The 21,955-nt window shown below is 39.2% G+C and overlaps 1 protein-coding gene across 6 annotated transcripts in view; it reads left to right on the top strand.

The window, feature by feature from the left end:
* The window catches only part of RTKN2 (rhotekin 2), a 45,254-nt gene that overhangs the window by 7,686 nt on the left and 15,613 nt on the right, over positions 1-21,955 (top strand). For 2 of the 6 annotated variants that reach the window (XM_051801040.1, XM_051801039.1), the window contains exons 2-9: positions 1,439-1,503; positions 1,675-1,850; positions 8,230-8,429; positions 10,416-10,474; positions 13,740-13,793; positions 14,714-14,831; positions 16,253-16,453; positions 21,102-21,196. In XM_051801040.1, coding sequence (XP_051657000.1) covers positions 8,269-8,429; positions 10,416-10,474; positions 13,740-13,793; positions 14,714-14,831; positions 16,253-16,453; positions 21,102-21,196 — 688 coding nt within the window. In that variant the 5' untranslated portion in view covers positions 1,439-1,503; positions 1,675-1,850; positions 8,230-8,268. Of the gene's footprint in view, positions 1-153; positions 1,340-1,421; positions 1,504-1,674; positions 1,851-5,012; positions 5,075-8,229; positions 8,430-10,415; positions 10,475-13,739; positions 13,794-14,713; positions 14,832-16,252; positions 16,454-21,101; positions 21,197-21,955 lie in introns of those variants that run through there. The other 4 variants (XM_051801038.1, XM_051801037.1, XM_051801036.1 and 1 more) reach the window with 4 other exon arrangements.

Here is a 21,955-nt window from a genome sequence, read left to right as displayed (position 1 = left end):
TCAATTGGGGAAAATCATAACAGACCTGATCCTGAAACTGGAAAATAAAGAATGCCCAGTTAGATTCTCCCATGACACAAACTGGTGACTCCAGCAGCTCGCTGCCCAGCAAACAGCTGGATGCAGCTGTCTCAGATAGAGACAGCTGGATGCAGCTGTCTCAGATAGAGACAGCAAACACCACCTGCAGTAATGCACAAGAAACCAAAGCAGGAGTCTTCACTCAACAGAGGAATCCTAGTCAAAAGCATGCCATGGGAGTGACGCTGTAGAATCTCTAGGAGAATCTTCTTGTACTGAACATCCCCTTAATATGGAGCAGCTGAAAGGACCTCTCTGCGTTTCCATAGCAGTATCATCTTTGCATGACCATAATTTCTTTGTCTGTATAAATGTCCTCCTATTAGCAGTGGATCCAAGCAGCCAATTTCAACCAGCTTTGATTTTGAAAGGAACTAAAGATAATTTCATTCATTCAACAGCTGTTGAGATACGAAGTAGAATTGAAAAGAGAGACCATATAAATTTCTAAGCTTAGGGAAAGGCTGCAAAAACTCATGCTTTGTTAGACACTGTGCGTGTACATTGTCTTCTCAGCTGGAGAAAGGTTTCTAGTGAAGCTGTCAGTCACCAGTGAGGATCCTTGTCCAACAGGATACTTCTGATGGGGTTGATTCTGTACCTGTGTGGGAATCACGTGAATTGGCTTCAAAACCAGTGCCCCAGTTCTCTCAAGCAGAGACACAGGAACACATGTGACTGGTCTACCTCAGTCAACCACCCTTCATCACCTGTCTTGTGCAGGAGCAACTTTAAGACCTAGAGGATGATCAAATTGCAGTTCAAAGTCATGCAGTGTTTAATTTGATTTTTAAGGTTTTCAGGTTTGATCTCAGAAACTGTTTTCCAAATTCATATGGGGGTGGATTTTTTGTAACTTACAATTTCTGTTATGAAAAGTATTTTGATTGCATTTATCTCATACATGGTGACTTAAAAAGGCTACAGTAATTCGATCTGGAGGCATTTCAAGATCTGGTTGATGTCAGGAATACTTTGAGGAGTCAGTTTCTGGAATCTTATCTGGAAAAAGGAAAAATAATTCCTCATACTTTTTTAGCCTTCTACAGTTTCTTTTAGAAATCCTATGGGAACATAAAATGATTGAAAAATAGTTCATTGAAGCACCTGGCATCGAAGTTTTGCTGGTGGCATCATAGAGAGATGCGACCCCCATGCCATTGGGAGCACTGGATGGAGGACTGCAGAACACTAAAAAACCTTGAGCAGAAGATGAGAAAGCTCTCGGTGTAAAATTAATCTGAGAACACCAGAAATAGTAAGAGTTTATTCTAGTATGTTCTGGCCTCTGTGTCTATTTATCCAGGAAAGGTAAGGATGATGCATCCTAGCTGATTTAGACACCTGTATGTTACAGGATGATGCCTTCAACGACTGGCTCCATGACTACCCTAGAGAAGATACCTTCTTCACACTGCTCAGGTAGGTAAGATGGAGCTCACGAAGTTTTCTCTTATCATTGCTTTCACCTTGATGGGGTTGGGCTTTAGCTCACTGTCATTGGCCAGGTGATTAATGTTCACCTTATCTAATCAAAACTGAAACTGAAGTTCATTACAGTAAGGTATTACCCATACTTAATTTGTTTTGTAGGTCTACATGTTGCCTTTCTGCCCAGCTACGAGAATGGAAAGGCTTCAACTGACCTCAGCAGGCTGCAATGGAGAAATGAGTTACTGAGGCTCCAGTAAGCATTGAGGTAAACACCCTAAATTCCAGTCTCTGCCCATTGGAGCAATCTACAATGGTCACATACCATAGTAATCAAAGTAAGTGGCAATCAATGGCAACAGTTCGCTTTTCGGTTTAAATAAGTCAATTATAAAAAGCCTTTGCAAATTCTTTCCCATGTGTCCAGTACAAATCTTCATATATCTCCATTTAGGCTAAATCTGAAGAGGATAAATCTGAAGAGGAATTGAATAGATTTCTACTGGCACACTGATGATATTCAAGGAGTAGGTGTAGCAAGCTGTGGGAACTAAGAAATTAAGAAAAATACTGCAGTGCTGTCAAGAGTAGGTGTAGATATTTTGTACCTGCTAAACCAAAATGATGGGCCTAACATTTAAAATAATATGCTGATCTAACACTTGAGCAGAACAGTGATTTAGATAGACAGTGATCTTTCCTCTGCTATCCAGTTTCCCTAATACTAGAAGGAAGCCAAATGCTTTGCAATGCAAATCGAGTGGCAAATGAAAAGATGGTGTGATTCATCTGAAAAAAATGTTTCACTTAAAAACCCCAGAAGGCAGGATACAGATCCCCTATTTAATTCACCCTATGCCCCCATTACGACTTCTCTGCTCTAGCAGCAGTGACTGTGCAGGATTTTCCTTGTTTTGTAGGTTGTGCCTTGGGTTTCTTTGCCCTTCAGTGGAGGCTTCTCTGGAGATAAAAAAAACATGGTTACAATGCTTCCTTTTTGATTGTTGCTGTCTGCTGGAATTACTCTTCAATTAGGGAGCATAATAGTTGCTAGCTGAATCCCAGATCTCTGCATAACATAGATGGCACAAAGCCTTCTTCATTTTTAAGTTACTTTGTGTGCTGCTGCAGCAGCAGGAGAGTGTTGTTGGAGTCAGACTTGCAGTGCGGAGAGAACATCTCGCCTCATCCAAAACCTGCAGAAATGCCTTTTAAAGCCTCAGTCTCATGTTCCCTTAAAAGACAGAGCTAGAAGTCTGGTGAAACGTTTAATTTTTTAATTAAGCCTCTGATCCGCTGAATTTTATAACAAAAAACCTGAATGTCTCCAGAAAGTGAATACAAAGGGGGACCAAAGCAGAAGCAGGTACAAGAGTGTGAAAAGCCAGACTTTGCAGTAACATTTTCCTAATGTAGTGGAAAACTGGACATTTGAAGCAGCTGAAGAGCAGGTATGCACTGAGCTTGGGAAGACACTATTTGTGTTGCTTAGGGCTGAGTCCTACACATTTAGCTCCCACTGCTTTCTTAAGGGTTCCAATTCAAGTCAATGTCAGCAGGAACGTGTAAGGGCTGCAGGCATGGGCTCTTTATGCTGCTAGCAGTCACATTTTTGGGCTTTATTAAGGTTAGTATTCACTGAGCAGACTGTACTGCAAAACCATGCTAATTAGCTCCTAAAATTCTTGAACTGCTGCCACAGATTCCTGGGAACCATCTACACCACCAGCGAAAACGGCTTTAAAGATGCTGATTGCCTGGAATAATTTTGGGCATTACTTGTCCTTTTGCAGTGATTTTTGTTGCATCCGTGTAGCCACTCTGGTTTTTGACAAAACCCTTTCGGTGCTGTTCTCAGGAGTTTGGCAGGGAGTGTTTCTGGAAAGATTGAACCAGTGGGTTTCAGGCTTGAACCAGGAGTCTAACCTGAACTGCTTGAGATAGTGCTGTGTGGGAAGTGTTCTGATGTGTCTTTTTCACAGGTTGCATTAGTTTTCTGAGGTAGTGCACCATCTTATGAGTTGGTGAGTGAGTTTTGGCAAGGTAGAGTTACAGTAATTCTTTCCTTATTTGTTTATCTCTACAGTAAGGTTATCATTTCCAGCTGCTCCCAGATTTTACATCAAACTCATCAAAGGGTTTCAGCCATCGATATTTGTTGAGTCTGTACCCTCACTTACTTTGGTCAAACATTGTTTCAAGGATGATGCAGTTCAGTTAACTTGAGACTTTCACTTGTTTTGTTCAATTCCACTACATGACGTGCTCTTGTTTCTAGTTTTTTCTGTAGCCTAGAAAATCACTTGGAGATTTTTGAGCCTCAAATCCCATCCCTGACTGATTCAGGGGAGACCAGACCACATCTTAAGAGATAAGCCTTACTGTGATTCAAAAGGGCATTCTGATTTGGCATCTCATGTTCTCCCCTTGTGTGATGGATTTCTCTTGATGTATCTGAAATCTTGAACTTTGCAGCAGAGATGGAAACCCAAGGTTCATGCTGGGACACAGGAAGCACCAAGATTAGATGGAGACTTTCCTTCCAGTCTCCCTCAAACTCACTTCTAGATATCTTGGCTGTTTATATACAACTCTAAGTATCATACTTCGATTAAGCAAAAGCCTTTTGGCTCCCTGATGGGATTTCTCCACTGGATGTACTGCAGAAAGACTAATTTTGGGAAAGTCACAGTACCTAAAGAACAGAAGGGAGTATCTAAACATGGGAAAAAAAGGTAGTGCCTATAAATAAATAACCTAGGGTAGTGCTTCCCAGCTGGGGCATGCATCTTGCCAGTGGTACACAGAGGACCTCAGGACAGGATGAAGGTATTTAATGAAGCTCTGAATGCCTCCTTACACTAAGAAATGTGGCCCAAGATGGAGACAGGAACTGCTGAACAGCTGCTGCTGCCACTTCTGCCTCCAGGTGACACTTGAGCAAGTTGGAGGGAAGCAGAGCTCCCTGTCCTCTGCCTTGCAACAAGGAATACATACCTTTGGTCCAGAAGTTCCTGTTTTTCCATCAAGGCTAACCTCCTGCATTTAAGCCCCAGTTGTAAATGTCAAGGGGCAAGCAGAGCTGCAGAGCAGCTATGTGAAATCCTGATCAAGCAATGAGGTTTTTAAATTTTTCCCTTCTAACTGCATTTTCTTATATTTTAAATAAGCATATGTTAGCCTGGAGACTTCTGTCTTCTGTAGAAAGCTGTTAGCAACACTGTATATCTCACTCATTTCAGCACCCCGGGGTTAATGCCGCGGTCAGTAGCAGTCCGTAGCGCTAATGGCAGTGCTGCGGGTGTCCCTGCAGAGCCACACGGGTGCTCAGGGCCGTGAGCGGTGTCCCGGTCAGGGTCTGCCCGGGGAGGTGCGGGGCAGGGCGGTGCGGAGGGCGGTGCGAGGGGCGGTGCGAGGCAGGGCGGGGCGGGGGGAGGGGCGGTGCGGTGCGGTGCGGGGGCGGTCCAGCCGCGGCCGTTGCCGGGGGCGGGAGGTTTGAACGGCGGCGCGGCGGAGAACGAGACTGAGCACATTGATGAGGATGGAGCGGCCGGGCGGGCTGGTGAGCGGCAGGGCAGGGCAGGGCAGGGCAGGGCAGGGCAACGCAACGCAACGCAACCCCGCACCGCGATGCCCGCGGGAGTAGTGACGATGTCGATGTCGGTGTCGGTGTGGCGGGCGGTGCTCGGGGCACGGGAGCTGCGCTGCCCCCGAGCTGGGCGGGTCCGTGGCGGCCGCGGGCTGCCCCGGCACAGCAGGGCTGAGCTCCCCGCTCACCCTCCGCCCGTGCTCGGAGCTGGTCCTTCCACCTCTTGGGTCTTTCAGCCGCTGGTTTTCCGGTCAATGAGCTGTGTCTTTTTAAACCTGGAATCAGTTACAAATCTGAATTGGTTGAACTCGGCAGCGCCTGTAAAGCTGTGGCTGCCAATTGCAGCAAGCGCTCATTCCGGTGTTGAGCTGCAAAGTGCACAAGCTGATGTCTTGACTTCACAGCCCCTGTTTTAGAAGAATACTCACTGCCTGGCTACTTGCTTACAGGGTTTAGATGTAAGCCACTGTGGTGGTAAATCAGAAGTGTACCTTGGAATAAGATTCTGAAAGCCTGTGATTAAGTTACCAATTAAATGAACTAAAATTTCAATTTGTCCTGCCTTCAGCAGTATCCATATAATTTTTCTTAGCTCTTGTTGGAATTCTTTGGTTGTTTTGTGACTGCAATTACCTATGTAAAACTAGAAATCCTTTGAAATTTCTTATACTTGGTATAGTTAGGTGGGAAATATAAAGACACTTTCTGGAAGTATTACTGAGGCAGTTCCTGAGTATGGGGCTGAAAATTTCAGCAGCTGTTAGTAATCTTGTCTGTGTTGTGCTGCTGCTGGTAGGGAAGGATGGAGACCACGAGGGAAACAGTGCATTAGTAGACAGCATATGGCAAAACAGTGCTGAGTTGTTCCTCCAAGTCCAGATGGTGTGCTCGTATTTTTAGAAGGAATGGGAAAAGAAAGAAAAGCTGACCAATCATTTTTGCTAGGCACAAAGAACTTTATATATTCCAAATCAGGCTGCTAAGTTCTTCCTTCAGATGAGATTTATATGGTGTGGTTATTTAAGCTGTGGCCCAACAGCCATTTACTGCTAGTCTGGAATTTTTTTATGTGAGATGTAACGTGGACTAATGCTTTGCATGGTTCTGAAAGTCCCAGTATGGATACATGCAGATGCCCCAAACTAGGAGTGTTTATTTCCTCACCATATTTATGTACCAGGTGATAGATGTGGAGAGGAGCAGGGGCTACTGTCCTGGGAAATATTAGGAGGGAGTACTATTTTCTTCTTCTGTGCTTTGTAGCAGCTGATTTATAAGCATAGGCTTAAAGAATAAGTAATTATTTCTTAGGGCCAGGTGTAGGCCTGGCTTAGGTTTTCATAACTGTGTAAAATTTGAATCAGAATAAGAGAAGATTGACAAAAGCTATTTATTGCTCTCTTTTTTTTTTTTTTTTCCTGGGAAGAGTCCTGAAAAAAAAATGTGGCTAGAGAAGCAGATGCTAGGGATGCAGAGGTGTTGGTGCCCTGCTTTATACTACTCTGATTGTGACTGAAACTTTAAAAAGCAAATCCCTGAGGGAGAAAACTTGGATAGCCTATGGTGCCGTACTGGTTCCAGGCCTTCATATATCAACTGTAGGGAATACTAGCAAAACTTCTATGGAAAACACCTCTGATAAGACATTTGGGAGCTATTCACCACAAAACAACCCACGGGTGCCAGAGAGCCTGTGTCATGGTAACCCGTGTGCGTTCCAGGCATTTCTCATGGGGTCTCTGACTGAGAGTTGTTATTTTCTGGAGAGTTCTGTACACCTTAGCTTCCTCTGTCATAGTGGTGTCTACTCATCATCTGCGTTCTCACTGTGTGACTAAATTGCCTTAAATGCTGGCAGATTCATAGGACATATATTTGTCCTGCTTTGCCTGGCTGCATAAACCTGGGGTCTTTATCATCATGGGTGAGAGGAACCCACCTCCTTTATTACCTGAGGAAAATGAGAAACTGTACCGCAAGTTTCAGACAACTGCTTATAGATCCACTGCCCAAGTGCTTGTTTTGGGTTCAGACTGTAAACTTGAAAACTGACACGATCCTGGCAATTCCAGATGTAGCTGGGACACTTGCTTAGTGTTGACAAAGCTTCACTAGTCACTGACTTGCAATTTATTTGCAATGCTACCCTGCAATACAGTGATAACATTGTTCTTCATGTGCTAGTAATATTTGGTTTGGCCAGGAATGGCCACATAACAGGGAAATTTGTATCAGTCATCAGTGGCATGTAAGCACACCATTGGGAGACAGTAAACTGTGTGTGATCCTTCACGTTAATTATCTTCTGGATCGGTGTGGACTGACCTCTTTGAAGTAGCAAGTAATTTATAAATGTTTGTTTTCTCTGAAAGTAGGCAGGAAAAAGCTAACTTTCCTGAAGTTTTTATAATACCTTTAAAAACATCCTACTCCTTCAAAAAACAGTGATGCAGAATTCTAATGACTTTCAGGCAAGTATAGCTTATTTCATACTTTGAATGAAAACTGTGCATGTCATGATCCCTGTATAGGGTTGAAGCTACCACAGTTGTCTGACCTGAAACATGTTCATGACCTGAAACAGTCAAATATTGGAATAGTCTCCTTTATTTTTGCTTCTTCTCTTGCCTGAATTTTATATCAACCGGAAGTGAAAAACCCTCATATTTCTTCACTCTTTTTCAGATGGCCAAAGAGGTAATGAGATTGAATTTCTGATTTAAAATATTTAAGACATTTTTCTCAGTTTAAAGTTTATTTAATAGGGATAACTGCAAAAAGTGGGGTGTTAATTTATAAGTTTGGTTCAGTTAGGCCTCTCAAAGACCATGTTATTTTTCTGTGAATGACACGAGTAACTTTCAGATGCTACAGTGAATTCATCTTACTGCCTGGTTTGGAATTTTCATGTATAATGGATATAGTGAATCTGTTGCATCCCTTGTTTTACTCTTTTGTCCCCGAAGAGAGAACTGTCATTGTTACATTCACTAATCATTGCAATAGCTGCTCATAATTAAAACCTAGAGTTTTCTATCCCAACTGTGAAATAAAAAGAGCCTTTAAAAATTCAGGGATATTGTTAGTTGTTGTTTTGTTTAACCTCTTGTTATTTTTTGCACCTCTAGGAACGTGACATCCAGGAGAAGATTGACTTTGAGATCCGGATGCGTGAGGGCATCTGCAAACTGCTGGCAGTGAGCACCCAGAAGGACCAGCTCCTGCGTGCGGTCAAGAGCCTGATGGTCTGCAATGCTCGGATACGGGCGTACAGGACACAGCTACAGAGCCATGCAGGAGAGCCAGACCCGTGCAGAGCTGGAGAGCAGTGAGTTAATGACAGCTCAAATGCAAAGGCAGCAGTGTGAAGCAGGCATTTTTTTAATGTGAATTTTTAGCAGCCTGTTTAAGAAAAGTGGATTTAAATCCTTCCTTTAAACTCTTTCTTTCTTTTTCCCCCACATAACCATAAATTACAGCTGCCTCAAAACGTTACTTTATAAGACCATTCCATAATCTTCTTTTTACTTTAGAAAATTAAATACTAGTCATATTTTTCTGGGTAGATTATTGACACTAAACTGTAATTCAGTATCAAGTAATACAATAGTCATATTTTCTTGATTACCTTTAGCATACAGAAAGGTACCTGTCCAAGTCTGAAGGAACAAAACAAAGCTATCCAGGTCAGAATAGAAGTATTTCTACTTTTCCTTTTATTGCTACTAAGGGCCCTTTAATGAGGGAACTATCATGGTTAATTGGTACCCTCTGCTGGCCACTTGTGTTAACTACAGCGAACTGATAAAAACAACACTGAATAGGAAGAAAAATTAGTTGAAAATATTTTCACATTATAACTCTTGAAGGAGCTAAAGTATACGTGTTTTATATGATTAATGTTATAATTCTTTTGCCTAATCGAATATTTTGGATGCAATGTTGAGAATCATGGTACAGAGACACTATTGCTCTCAGGTTATTAATTTAATGGAATATTATATTGCAGTTTAACATAGAAAATCTTTGATACACACTTGGCTCCAGTTAATTGTATCTGTGGGAACAGTTCTGCTACTTTTTGCTTTCAGAAATGTGGTTTTATAGGAGAAATTTGTTGAAGGAAAGAACTTTCTATCTTAAAGTTGATTTTGAAAACTAGCACGTAATACATGTGGTATTCTGTAATTATTGTGGATGTATTGCTTTTGCCTACTAAGGTGAAGATCTTTATAGTGGTTCACTATTTATGTTTTTAGTGATGGAATAATATCAACTATGGATATATGCTGATTTACTCAACTCCTTGTCTTTGATGTCAGTGACCACAGAATGGTGATGGCATATATCTGGAACAGGGCTGAGATATTTGGAGATGTATGTGAACAACTGTATTGTTTGCTTGATTTGTGACTGTCATGCACTGCTTAAAGTTCGGGCTTCAGAAATCCCTGGAGTTTTCAGTGGAGATCGTTAGAAGAGGTGCATCCTATGGTGTTATTTCTCTATCATTTAAATTGTATCTTTGATAGTTGATAGTCCATCTGCAGTTCTTTCTTTTGGTGTTTGTTCAAGACTGGAATTTGGTTATAGCTTAATCGTGACTGAGTTTTCTCACTCTAGGGTTTTCAAATGGATGTTGTTCCTGTTACTTCTTGTGTGGGTCTGTAATCAGTGAGTTGCAAAGATGTTCTAACTGCCTCTAGAAGTCATGATACTGGTAGCAGCTAGAAATTTTCATTTCTCCTTATCTGGTTAGGTGTTAGGAGCAGTGGCAGAGGTGAGGAGAGCGCTCTTGTTACTCATTATCCACAGATATTTTTTTTATTCAATTTAAGGTTGACTTTGAGGTCTACAGCAAACTGCCTGCATGGAAAATTAAAATGCAACGTTTTATAATAAGTCTCTATTAATAGAGGAGGAGGCAATTCTCTAAACAATAATAGAACTGATTAATTAAGTTGCATCTCCGCTGATGCGTACAGAAGGGAAAAACTGATATTTGGTCCTGTTGGAGCTGGAAAAGACACGGAAGATGAATCTACTTGTCTTTTAATACTCAGGTTATATAAACTTTGGAGTAAAATCTTCTAGGGAATTAAGAAAATTGATGGTGTACCTTCCTTCTAGATTATCCTTAGGAAACTAATGACTCATGTCTTAGACCAGAGATACCAAAATTAACTTTAAAAAAAAGCACTTGAAATGAGCTGTGATATGAAGACTGACACTTTTTGGTGTTTAAAGAGTTGTGTTTTAGATATCTAAATGCACAGATCTCAAATCATGTTTTTCTTTTCTTCTTTTTTGCCAGGTCTTCAGAAAATGGGACAAAAGACCGGGTGGCATGCAGAGCAAAGGTTGCCATATCAGGTAAGTGGCTGAGTAGTCACTCTATTATAGGAGCTAATTGGCTGGGCAGTGGCTTGTAATACAAACTATACAAACAATATGGGATTTTTAAAGTGCGTCTGTGGTTCAGAGGTATAAATCCCCTAGTGCTTCAAGGGAACTTGTGCTAAAGTCACACACATGTGTGTGAAATACATACCTTGTATTTCTGTTTTACTTACAGGACCTTCCGCAGAGGGAAAGACTTTTTTTCTGTTTACCACTAAACACTGAATGCATTTCAAAGCTAAATAAGTGTGAGTGTGCTGAAAACTTCTTTCTCCCCACAACCACGGACTTTGAAGTGATAGTACAGGATATGTCCAAGAAATTGAGGGCAGAACTATAGTATGCAAATGTTACTCAGGTAATGCAGGTTACATGACTATAGCAAAGGTATAGTGGTATGGCTTCAATGCAGGCTAGTGACAAGAATATTTAACAGTGATTTCTAGTGGGCTGGTACACTGTTTCCTAGCCTGTTCTCAAACTTCAGTGCTGTGGATTTATCAGTTTGTTTGCCTGTGCCAGTAGTGGATGTTACCACATTCAGCATTCCTGTGGCTGTGCTGCCAGCTTTACTAACAGATCTGTTTGTGCTCTCTGACCTGCCTCATTAAGAATAAAATAGTGTAGAAGGGCTGACTACTGAAACTGTTTCAGTTAATTCTGAATATTTTGTCATATCTTTAAGCAAGGTAACTTCTAGTAGAAGAAGAGTGATGAGCACATGGTTCAATAATGTTTTCTGCCAGCACAGCTGTTTGCAGAATGTGTATCTGTCTTTCCTCCTTATGGTAGTTGGATGAAAGCATCTGTTTGTCTGTGCTGTGGTTGCACCTTCCTTTGGATTTGCAGAGTTATCTGCAGTGAAGACTTTAGGGTGGTCATAATAATACACTTCTGCTATCTTTAGAAAATCAGATTTTTTAAGGACTCTATTTTTAGTATGAGAAATAAGGTTTTTTCTATAGATCACCTGTTATTAAACCCTCAATTTCCACCATCAAGTAGTCCACCCACTTATAAATCCATTAGCACATCATATACGGTTAGTACATGCCTGAAGCTTAAGACTATTACCAAAAAAAGGTGAGTCATGTGACCAGCACCAAAAATTCTGGCATAGCTCTACAGGACTACTGAGGAAAGTGCTCCTACAGAAAGTATGTTGGATACTGTGTGGGGAGTGTGTTCTTTAATCCAGATTTTCACACTTGTATCATTTTTACTTATCCCCCACACTTGTGAATAAATGACATAATTTATGTTATCGTATCAATCGATTTTGTTTGTCACAAGACAGTATATTAAATGTTGATCAAAAAACATGATCATGGTTTACAGTCATTTCAGAAAGGAATCATTGGCTTTAAATTTGATTAAATGTGATGCTTGAATGTATCCAATTTGCATCCACATGGATTTACAGCTAATGGTAACTGAAATTAAGGTGTGTGAAAATTGATCTTTGTTTTTGATAAATGACAGTTCTTTCAATCCAAGAATGAATTGAAAACTGATGTACAATTATTGTGTTAAACTTGTCCAAGTGATAGACTATCTATGTCCTGATGATTTTCTCACTAAGATATAAAATTTTCAGCAACAAGATACTGAAAGTGGCATACAGAAGTAATCTTTAATCTAGTACTCTAATTGCTAACAAGGCCTATTGAGTGCATTGAAATTGTCATTCAGAGTTTGCTATGATTAAAGAGGAAAAAAGGCTTTTATTTTTAACTATTTTCATGTGTTTATGTAAATTTAAGACCGTCTTTTTAGAAAGAGACATTCTGTGCTTTATCAATGACAGACATAAATATATGTATTTTAAAAGTTTGAGAGAGGCTTCTGTAATGGTTTTAATGAAACTAATTCTCTTTATTAAAAAAATAATTAGAAATGGTTACAATGCAAATGCATCTTTAGAAGTGAAAGGCAGTTTCGGAACATGGTGATGTATTGATTTTTAGGAAGTTGTGACAGTTTAAAGCTGCCTGCTGGCAGTTCATTGGAAAATTCATTAGTTTTCATGAATGGTTAGAAACAACTGAATTTCAGGTTTTCAGAATTGACATAGCATTTACAATAATACGTCTCATAATCAAAATTAACTTAAATTTGAATTTTTCATTTAATTTCTGGGACAGAGTGACTATGCGGTTTCACTTAAATCAACAGGAAGTTTTGTGGGCAAACCCCTGTAGGAATACATGACAACGTGTTGCCAAAATGCCACCACTGTTTTACATCTTAGCATACTGTATGTGGATTTTTCCATCAGCCTCATATGAAGATCAACTCTGGAGCCAGCAATGCTCCTTTATAACACTATTTAAGGGTTTTATCAAAAGACAACTGAGCTTGTGCTGTTCACTGCTGCCATCATGTGTCACTTAATATATTGCACGTACTTCTAAACAGCACCATTGTACTTCAGAATCCAACTTTGGGTTTATAAAGCCCCCACCGCTGCATTTGTCTTTTGACAAGGGACTAATAAGAAACATTGTCTAAACTTGATTCCTCAGAACTGGAGGAAAATGTCACTCAGTGCTGTGTTGGATTGAGCAGATAAACTGGAAAATTTATTGTAGAAAATACTTTCCTAATATTAAAATGACAGGCATGATTTAAAATAATGGTTCTGTAATTGCCTCTCTGCTATGGTTCTGAAGTAGAACAATGTTTTTGAGGTAAAAAAAAAAAAAAGATTTTCAAACTCTTTTTATGCCGACTAAGACAATTCTAACTGGGACTGTGATTACAAGTGGCATTTTCTCTGTGGTTAGCAAAGCAAGACTTAGGTGTTTGCAATATAAGTATCCCAGTCTTTTCATTAAAACAGGAAGGCTTTCCTCTTGCAGTGGGATGAGTAGTTTCCAGCACAAGGCAAGCAGAGTTTCAGTTTACATGTATGCATAATAATGGCCTCAGAGAATACGTCTCAGAACTATGTTGCACAGCCACTCTGAAATGTTATTTTAGGTACTTTCAAATGAGATTTAAAATATTCTTTATTCTAGCTTAATTTCTAAACAAAAATGACACTTCAAATCGATGAATTTTCTTTTGAAATGACTAATAGACTTAAAATAATTACGCTGTTCTTTGGGTGGAAGGTCCTGTTACCACCAGAACATCAGAAAAAGAAACAAGAAACTTTTTGTAACTTGTTTTGATCACAGATCTACAGTATTGACTGTAACTTAATTTCCCCATCTTTTTTTTTTTCCCCCTTTAGATATTCGGATACCATTAATGTGGAAAGGCTCTGATCACTTCAGCAATAAAGAAAGTATGTAAGATCATTATTAATTACTCTGATAAGCAATTGCTTATGCCTGTAAATTTGACCTGAATGGGGAGGTCCATACTCATTTCAACCCCTTCTTTGACCTTTCATTAGGTCCATATTTTGCTCTTTGTTGTGTAAATGCTCATAACTTGAAGTTGGTTGTAGCAAGCTGAGTTAGTTCAGTCCTGTGCTTCTCTATGTTTAAACTCTAGTCTCTGAAGAGACTAATTGCAGAGGAAGCAATAAAAAAATGTTATTAAATGGTTAACTGAGAAACTTCTGATTAAACACATTGTTCTATGTCTTTTCTACACTTGGGAGAGTATATTGCAGCCTGTTTCCAGTGAGAAATTTAAATGAAAGTTGTCTGTTGGTGTTGAGTGTATTATCGGGTAGTCTTCAAGTACATTCATTTTGCTGTGTCATGGAGATTAACCTGAAATCTGTTCCAGCTGTCACCTGGCATTGATTTCACTTTGATTTTCAATAGGGTCAGAGGGGCAAAGCATGGCAAAATAGTCTAATCCTACATAGCACATTCATAAAATGATACAGACTTTGGATCAAATGTTAGGTCGTTGGGTTTTTTTTTTGGTACAATTAGTTTTATTAAACAAAATTACATTTTTACTAACATTTTTGAAGTTGCTAGCACAAACTACACCTGATTACTCAACTGGTTTTTTTTCTTTATTCATAGGGGTAGGTATTTTTTCCCTCTGTGAATGTTGTTTTACCTATACAGCAGCTTTGATAGGTCAATTATCATAAAATCCTATGATGAAAATTTATGGTGAGAAGAACTTGGGGGCAATTCCTTAGAGGTGTGGATTACCATTTAGTATACTTTTGTTTACTGGAAGTGTTCAGCACTGTGTTGTGCAATAGGGCTAATAAAACCTTTCTTTGGCTCTCTCCAGAATCACAGCGCTATGCAGTTTTTTGTTTGTTCAGAATGGGAGCTGAGGTTTTTGATACTGAGGTGATCATTGTGGATAAAGCAATAACAGACATCTGTTTTGAAAATGTAACCATATTGTGAGTATAATTTACTTCTGTTGAATGAAGCACAAATATTGCTGTTTTCTTTTGAAAGTGCCTGTGAATAAGATTGGCTGAGGTCCACTAGGTTTTGCTGTGGGCCAAGGAATCGGTAGAGATTCTGTTCATTTTAGTGGGTGGTGCATCCCCACCTCTGGAAGGCTGGGTTTTGTGTACAGGATGATGCTGGTTCTAGATGTGCCACTCAGTGTTTTCATTCCTTCTCTTTATTTTCATTTTTGCCATGCTGAAGCCTTTTTCTTCGTATAAAGAGATAAACTTATATCTCAAGGACTGAATTAAATTGATGCTAAAACCTGAAAGCATTATGAAAGTATAGGCATCAACATCGCACCCAGTGTTTTAAGTGTTATTCTATACAGCAGGCTACAATCTCATTCCTCATGTAACACCTCATGTTCTGTAACACCTCATGTTCTGTCACACCTATCTGAGCATGTGCTTAACTCCCCTCCCCCCCTTTATTTTTTATATCAACAATTTAGATTCAATCTCCTGAGGAAGACTGAACATGAAAGCCAGAACTACCACAAACTTTAAATCAAGATCCTGAGTTTAAATCAGATTTTAAACTCTCTTAAACATCTGTTCCAGTTAAGAGTGGGGACAAAGATTTAAATCAGCTTCTTCAAAGATATGAGACTTACCATTATGAGTTTCTGTGAAATACTGCAACAAAAGTAGAAAAGGCACTCTGACTCGCCTTGTATCCCCCAGGATAAAGAAAGACTTGTTATAAAAGCTTTTGGCATGCTTTTGTTATGGGCATCTGTGTCATGACATGATTTGTACCTGAAAGATGAGGCTGGGCTTCTGGTTTGATGACTAAGGTTGAGAACAAAAGAATCAGTAGAACTGAAAACAGCGAAAGGCTGTGGACAGGAGGATGCAGCAGTGGGTAGTTGCGTTATGAACGACAGATTTCATTAGATCTAAGCAAGATAGGATCTTTTTCAGTAATGTGAAGGGTGTGGGGTGCAACTAAGATATCTTTAAAACAGTTCAATATGATTTAGGACCATAGATACGGATAGGTTTTCAATCATGTGATTTTTGTGTAACAGTAGAGGGCAGATTTAAGTGTGTTTGAATGTCTTGCCTGTGTATTTCCATAACATGGGCTGGTTTTTTCAGTTTTTAACCTAAACGTTGAATTTCCTGTTTGTAATTGTTTATGGTTCAATTATAACATTCATCTCATGACTTCAACGCTAAGTTACTGCTGTGTACTCTAGTCCTTAATTCCATATTAATGTATGTCTGTGCCTGAATCTCATGGCATTCCTCCCCTTGATTGTAAATATGTTATTTAATACATAAAGTAGCAGCAGCATTCCTTGGCTGCATGCACAGTTTATTAACAAATGTTCTGAAATTTTCTCCTCCCCCGCCTTCAGCGATGAAGCAAGACCAGATTTCCAGGTGAAGGTTGAAGTGTATAGTTGCTGCACAGAGGAGTCTTTATGTATAACAAACACTCCTAAGAAACTAGCAAAGAAGCTTAAAACGTCCCTCAGCAAAGTTACAGGGAAGAAACTCAAAGCTGCCCTGGAAGAAGACAGCACTGAATCCCTTTTGCCTGCTGACCCAGTCATCCTGTAAGCCCTATATATTGATATTCTGGTTTTATACCTTTTAAAATAGAAATAAGCCAAATATATTGTAAATTTTTGGAAAACTGCCAAGAAACTGATTCTCTGTGTATTTGCCCAAGTGAAAAAAATTTACATTTTAAATAGGAAATGAGAAAGTAGGTGTGAATTCCAACCATGTCACTGAGCCTTGGGACCTGGTTCTGGTCTTGAAACACGGGAGTAGGCTTTATCTTTCTGCTCTGCAGCTGGTAAATCCACTGTTCTTTGCAAACTCTATAATATTTTTGGTTTGATCTCTAGAAGAAGTCAAGCTTGTACAGTCAGTCTGTCTGTGTCCCTCTGTCCATCCACCTTTCCTATTTACTCTTTCCCTCATTCTATTTTTGCACCTGGCTGGTTTTGCTCATACTTGACAGTTGACAGGTAGACGTGTCTAAAAGTTACAAGTTGTGTGAAATAAAAGGTGTGTATGTAGGCAGGAGAAACCACTCTTGTACCCTCTCCTCTAATTCCCCTTCCGGCTTGTCAGTAAAACTCTGGACTGCTGAAGGCACTTTACAGTTACAAGCTGCTTAACAGGAGATTTCTTAATTACCTTTAGCACAGAATGTTTTAGAATGACTTACTGGTTTTCAGTGTTCATAGATATAAGTGCTGTTCCCAATAATTTACCTGTTTCCTTTTAAAAATGATCTTTAGTCTTGCATACATTTTCTAATGAAATTAACTGCCTTCTAATATTTTCCAGCTACTTTAATTTCATTGAGATTTAAGAAGGCCAAATACCTAATTTGCAAATGCTAATAATACTGGTGTTTTTTTGGTGTTTGTTTTTTTTTTCTTTTTTAGAAAGCAATTTTTTCAAGGAATTACTTTTTTTGGCAGCTGAGAAGTAAAGAATCAATGTTTAATGCTTGCCAGGTGTTGAGTGTAGTCTTAGTCTAGCTTCATACATCTATTTCCTGTGATTTTTGAAAGGAAATATTCAAGCATATTCTGTCTTTGTCAAACTGATACTACTGTATACTGATATTACTGTTTGACTCAAAAATAGACATCCAAGAGATCTTATCCACCAGAGCAAAGGGAATTTTATCACTAACTTTCCAGTGGGTTCCACCTAATGACAAGGTATTTTTCAATCTGCATCATGTCAGGTGGCTGTGCTTTCCACCAGCTTCAGCTGGGCCATGACACGCTATCATTAGACACAGTTTGAATCAGATATAACCACTGGCTTATTTGCTTGAATATAGATTGCCTGTCTTTTAAGGAAGAGGCACCATCAGACAATTTAAACAGCTGCCTCCTCCCTTGGGTTTTGCTTTTGGTTTCTCAGTTGAATTTTCCTTTCTTCTACCTTGGAAGTTTGTTGTTTCTGCTGTGGATAATCGTCTCGCAGTGACTGTTACTTTCTTAACAGAGTTAAATGAACAGTGAAGTGTTTAATGATGGCTTTGCTGGGTGATTAAAAAAGTTCCTTGGAAAGAAATGGGTTATTATAGGCAGAAAATAAGTTGTCAATTTTTTTATAGGCTCCCCTTAGGATTTATATTAGTAAGACCTTGGTATGTAGCCCTTATAAAGGGGAAGAGATTGCAAGATTACAAGAGATCTTTCAAGTATTCCCAGAGAGTTTTACCAGTCCAACAGGGGAAATTAAACCACAACAAAAAGGTGAACTTTCTGTATTATGTGAACACCTTTTCTCTGTAGATTTCATTTGTACAAACCTTTTTCATTTCAGAGCACACATGAGTGAAATTCTCCATTTTCCAAAAACTCTGTGATCCCTCTTTGTCAAACTCCTTGGCTTAGAAATCTCTCTGGTTAGTGAGGAAACAGTCAGACTTGTAACTTCTTGCAAAAGCTTAGTGAAAAAGTGCTTTGCATGGTTGCTTAGGTTGGTTATCTTGAGTTATATTATCTCAATTATCTCTCTTTTAATTTGTAGACAGTCTTTTGCCTGCTTAATTTTTCTGTTGTATTTTAAACATTGGTTTTTTTCTTTTCACATTTATCATAGAAGAAAAATCTTCAGTGCAGTTATACTATTGAATTTCAGAGTAACCACGTTGCTCTCTGGATAAATTATTGGAGAGTTTCCCAGAAGTGCATGTTTATTCACTTGCAGAACTGGCATCACAGGCACTTGCTGTTGGGTTTGATGTATTGTCCCCCACTGGGCTGAAGGCACAGCTCTGCTTCCATGTTCTATGTTTGAATTGGCAAATCCCTGGTGATATTTTGCAGGAAGTACATAGTCTAATCTAGTGGCCTCACTTTTATCGTTGGGTTCTTGTTAATACCTGAAGGTTGTATTTGGTTTTACTTTCTATTATTTAAGATCTGATTGAAAAATGAACATGTTGGATTTTTTTTTTCTTTGACTCCCTGATCTTCCACTTGATCTATTTGAGTGAGTGAACTAAGACTGGGATTTCTAACATTGGGTTTAATATTCAGGAACAGATTCTGAAATTGGAAATACATTGATTAACATGCATTTATAGAAAGGGTGGTATAGTTACACCTTCCCACACCAGTGTCTGTGTGGCAAATTCAGTGCCTGTGTCTCTTGATCAGTAAACAACGAGCCTTTGCCACAGGCATGTTGTGGAGATGAGCTGACTTCTTTTTTTTTCCAAATGAAATTATTGCATGGAAAAATACTATAGATATGCAAAATACTGAATGAGATGCAGCAGGCGGATTACTCTTTGTTATACAAAGAAACTGCCATTTAAGGCAGTTAGCTAATTCTGTGAAACACCGAGGAAAAACATAGTCAACAATCCTGATTAGCCAGTTAAATTTGAAAAATACTTGTAGATAAAACTTTTCTAGATTATATTGCAGCTGCCTGAAAGGAATGACTTGTATTTTAGAATGGAAATGTTACTGTGAAGCATATTTTAAAAGTGAAGTAGCTATTTATTTTGGCAAGGTTGTTGTTGTAATTAGTCATGCTTTAGAAAAAAAAGCAACTTTAAAATTAGCACAGCAGTTTTATCTGTGAGAAGAAACTGAACTTTTTGGTACGGTTTAGATAGAATGGTAATGCATTGCTCAACTGCATGCCCAAACATAATCACTGGAGAATCTTTTGTTAGGGAACAGTCAAGCAGAGAATATATACAAATGCTGATGAGTTTTTGTTCAGATTGCCCTCTTGAAATGCTTCACAGCAGTGTTTTTTCACCCAGAATGTTATAACATATTTAATTTTCTCTTATTCCCTTGAGACAGATGTGTATCAGACCTCCCTGCTAACAAACTTGCTCCTTTTCCTCCTCCTCTTCCATTAGGGTTAGGAGTAGGCAGACATCTGCCTTGTTCATTGGCAGAGACAAAGATTTTAAAGCTGTATGTTCCCACTGTGCTGTTAGGAAAAACAAGATTTGAAAAATATTATGATAGAAAACTATTTTTTAGTGATTTGGTTCAGTAGTGTCTTCTGATCTTTTACACCACTAGACTTTCTTATGCACTACTAAAGATATCGTAAGGATCTTGTGCTAGATCCTGTAAGGGAGAGTAGTTAGTGTTTTTTGAGGGGTTTGTTTTCCTATGAACTCTCTTCAAGCTGCCATTAACCAGGTGAAATTCTTACTGCATTGTTGGGCTGTAAATCTGTTACTTGGTCTGATGAGTATTTTAGGGAAAAGGTGAAACATACCAAATTTATACCAGTTTATTCCAAGAATTCCATTCCACATGCCCTGTGCTGGACTGTAAGAGTGATTCCTCCTCCCCCTCCCGCCAGGCAAAACATAAAACAAAGATAAAACATTCTGAAACCTATAAACACAATAAGGGAAAAAATCCTTTATGCTACAAAACTGACTGTAGGATTTCTGCACAGATTTCTGCATGGGAAGAATCCATCTATTAGATACTATTAAAAATACATTTGTCAACAACTCTTTTATAAAGTGTAGTCTGCACAGGCAAAGTAAAAGAGCAGAGCAACATGGAGAAGCAGTTAATGCCTTTTAATTTTTAACCTGTATTTTCAGATAAAGTTTATTTCATCGGTTGTTCTATTAACTGTAGGAATTTTTGAACCTATTACCAAATCTAATTGCTTTAGACCTAGCAATAAGAGCTGAAAAACTATTAAAAATTAATTGATGTCTGCCTAGAGGAGGGAGATGCTTTGAACATCTTCAGGGTGCAGAGGGTTTGGATGGCACAGCCTTTATCCCTGGGTTTGGCAGCTGCTGGCTCCCCAGGAAGCACGAGCCCAGCTCGGAGGCAGTGGCCTCAAGGGAATTCTCCTGGCCAACAAGTCTCAGAGAGGAGACAATGGAAGGAACCACTTGATGGGGCCTCTTGGCATGGGCCTGGAAGTTATGGGGTGGAAGGGAACTGGAGGTACACACAGCATGGAGGCAGGAGATAAGGATATAGCAAGGAGATGAATGGATTATGGAACAGAGTTTGTTCACAAGGAAAACCAGAGACATGGGAGTTGTATGGAAAGAGGTTGGGGGGTAGCAATCTGTGGTCACTGAGAGGTGCTGCCTTGCACCTTGGAGTTCCCTTGTACCCAAATATGATATCTCAGGCCTGTCTAGACTCCCTTTAATTACTGCCTGAACAACATGAAGCAGAAATGTCTTAAACGTGCCTTTTTGTTCACATTTAGTGAAGCAAAGTACAGTTTGCTGGCATATACCACTTTGGGGCTGGAGAGTGCCGAGGACAATTTCAGGACCCACAACCTTACCATTACAGGAAATGGTAAGTACATATGGTACCAATTTAAGGAAATAAAAAACCAGTAACATTTTGCATTAAGCTCTTGTAAACTAAGGAGCTTAAAGAGATTATTTTTCTTGATACTTAATATAGAACAACTTTAATAAAATACTTAACGGCTCTAAAACAGGCATCTGTACACAGCTGAATAAACTACAAGTTGAGTAAAATTTCAAGTCCAGATGAAAATTTAATTCTTTTGGGAGTTTCTTCTGTCATTTGCATCTCAGTCTTACGTGAGTTGTAGCTATATACAAATTATTTCACCTTCCTCACAACCAAGGAAGGGTATCAGATTGAAGAACAGCTTTTTTTCCTCTGCAGTCAGAAGGAAAGAAGAAAAATATCTTCAGTTCAACGAGGTTGGTTGAGACCCAGATTTAACACAGGGCATAAGCTGTACTTAAGCTCTAGGGCAGCTCAAATTGGGAGATACTGCCACTACAGGGACTGTGATTATGGTGCAACTGATAGTGGTGTTTTAAGTTACAGTTTTTGGTACTTTGTCTGTTGTTTTCTGCAAGGATAGCCCCTCCCATAATCCACCCTCTAACTGTTAGTTTAAGGCATGGGACTTTCACTGTTGCTTCGGGGAACTTTCTTTTACTTGGATAAACTTGACTTCAGAGGGAATTTCCTACTTTACATTTCAGTAATTCTGAATATGTACAGATTTGAAGATTTATGGGGCATTTGTTTCTTGAAAGGTTGGATGAATAATTTTGAGTATCTTTGATATTT

Source organism: Manacus candei, unplaced genomic scaffold, assembly GCF_025592945.1.
Source record: "Manacus candei isolate 608988 ecotype Guabito, Panama unplaced genomic scaffold, ASM2559294v1 h1tg000050l, whole genome shotgun sequence".
Taxonomy (NCBI): domain Eukaryota; kingdom Metazoa; phylum Chordata; class Aves; order Passeriformes; family Pipridae; genus Manacus; species Manacus candei.
The sequence above is the reverse complement of the archived record's forward strand: the minus strand, read 5'-3'. Positions and strand labels throughout refer to the sequence as shown.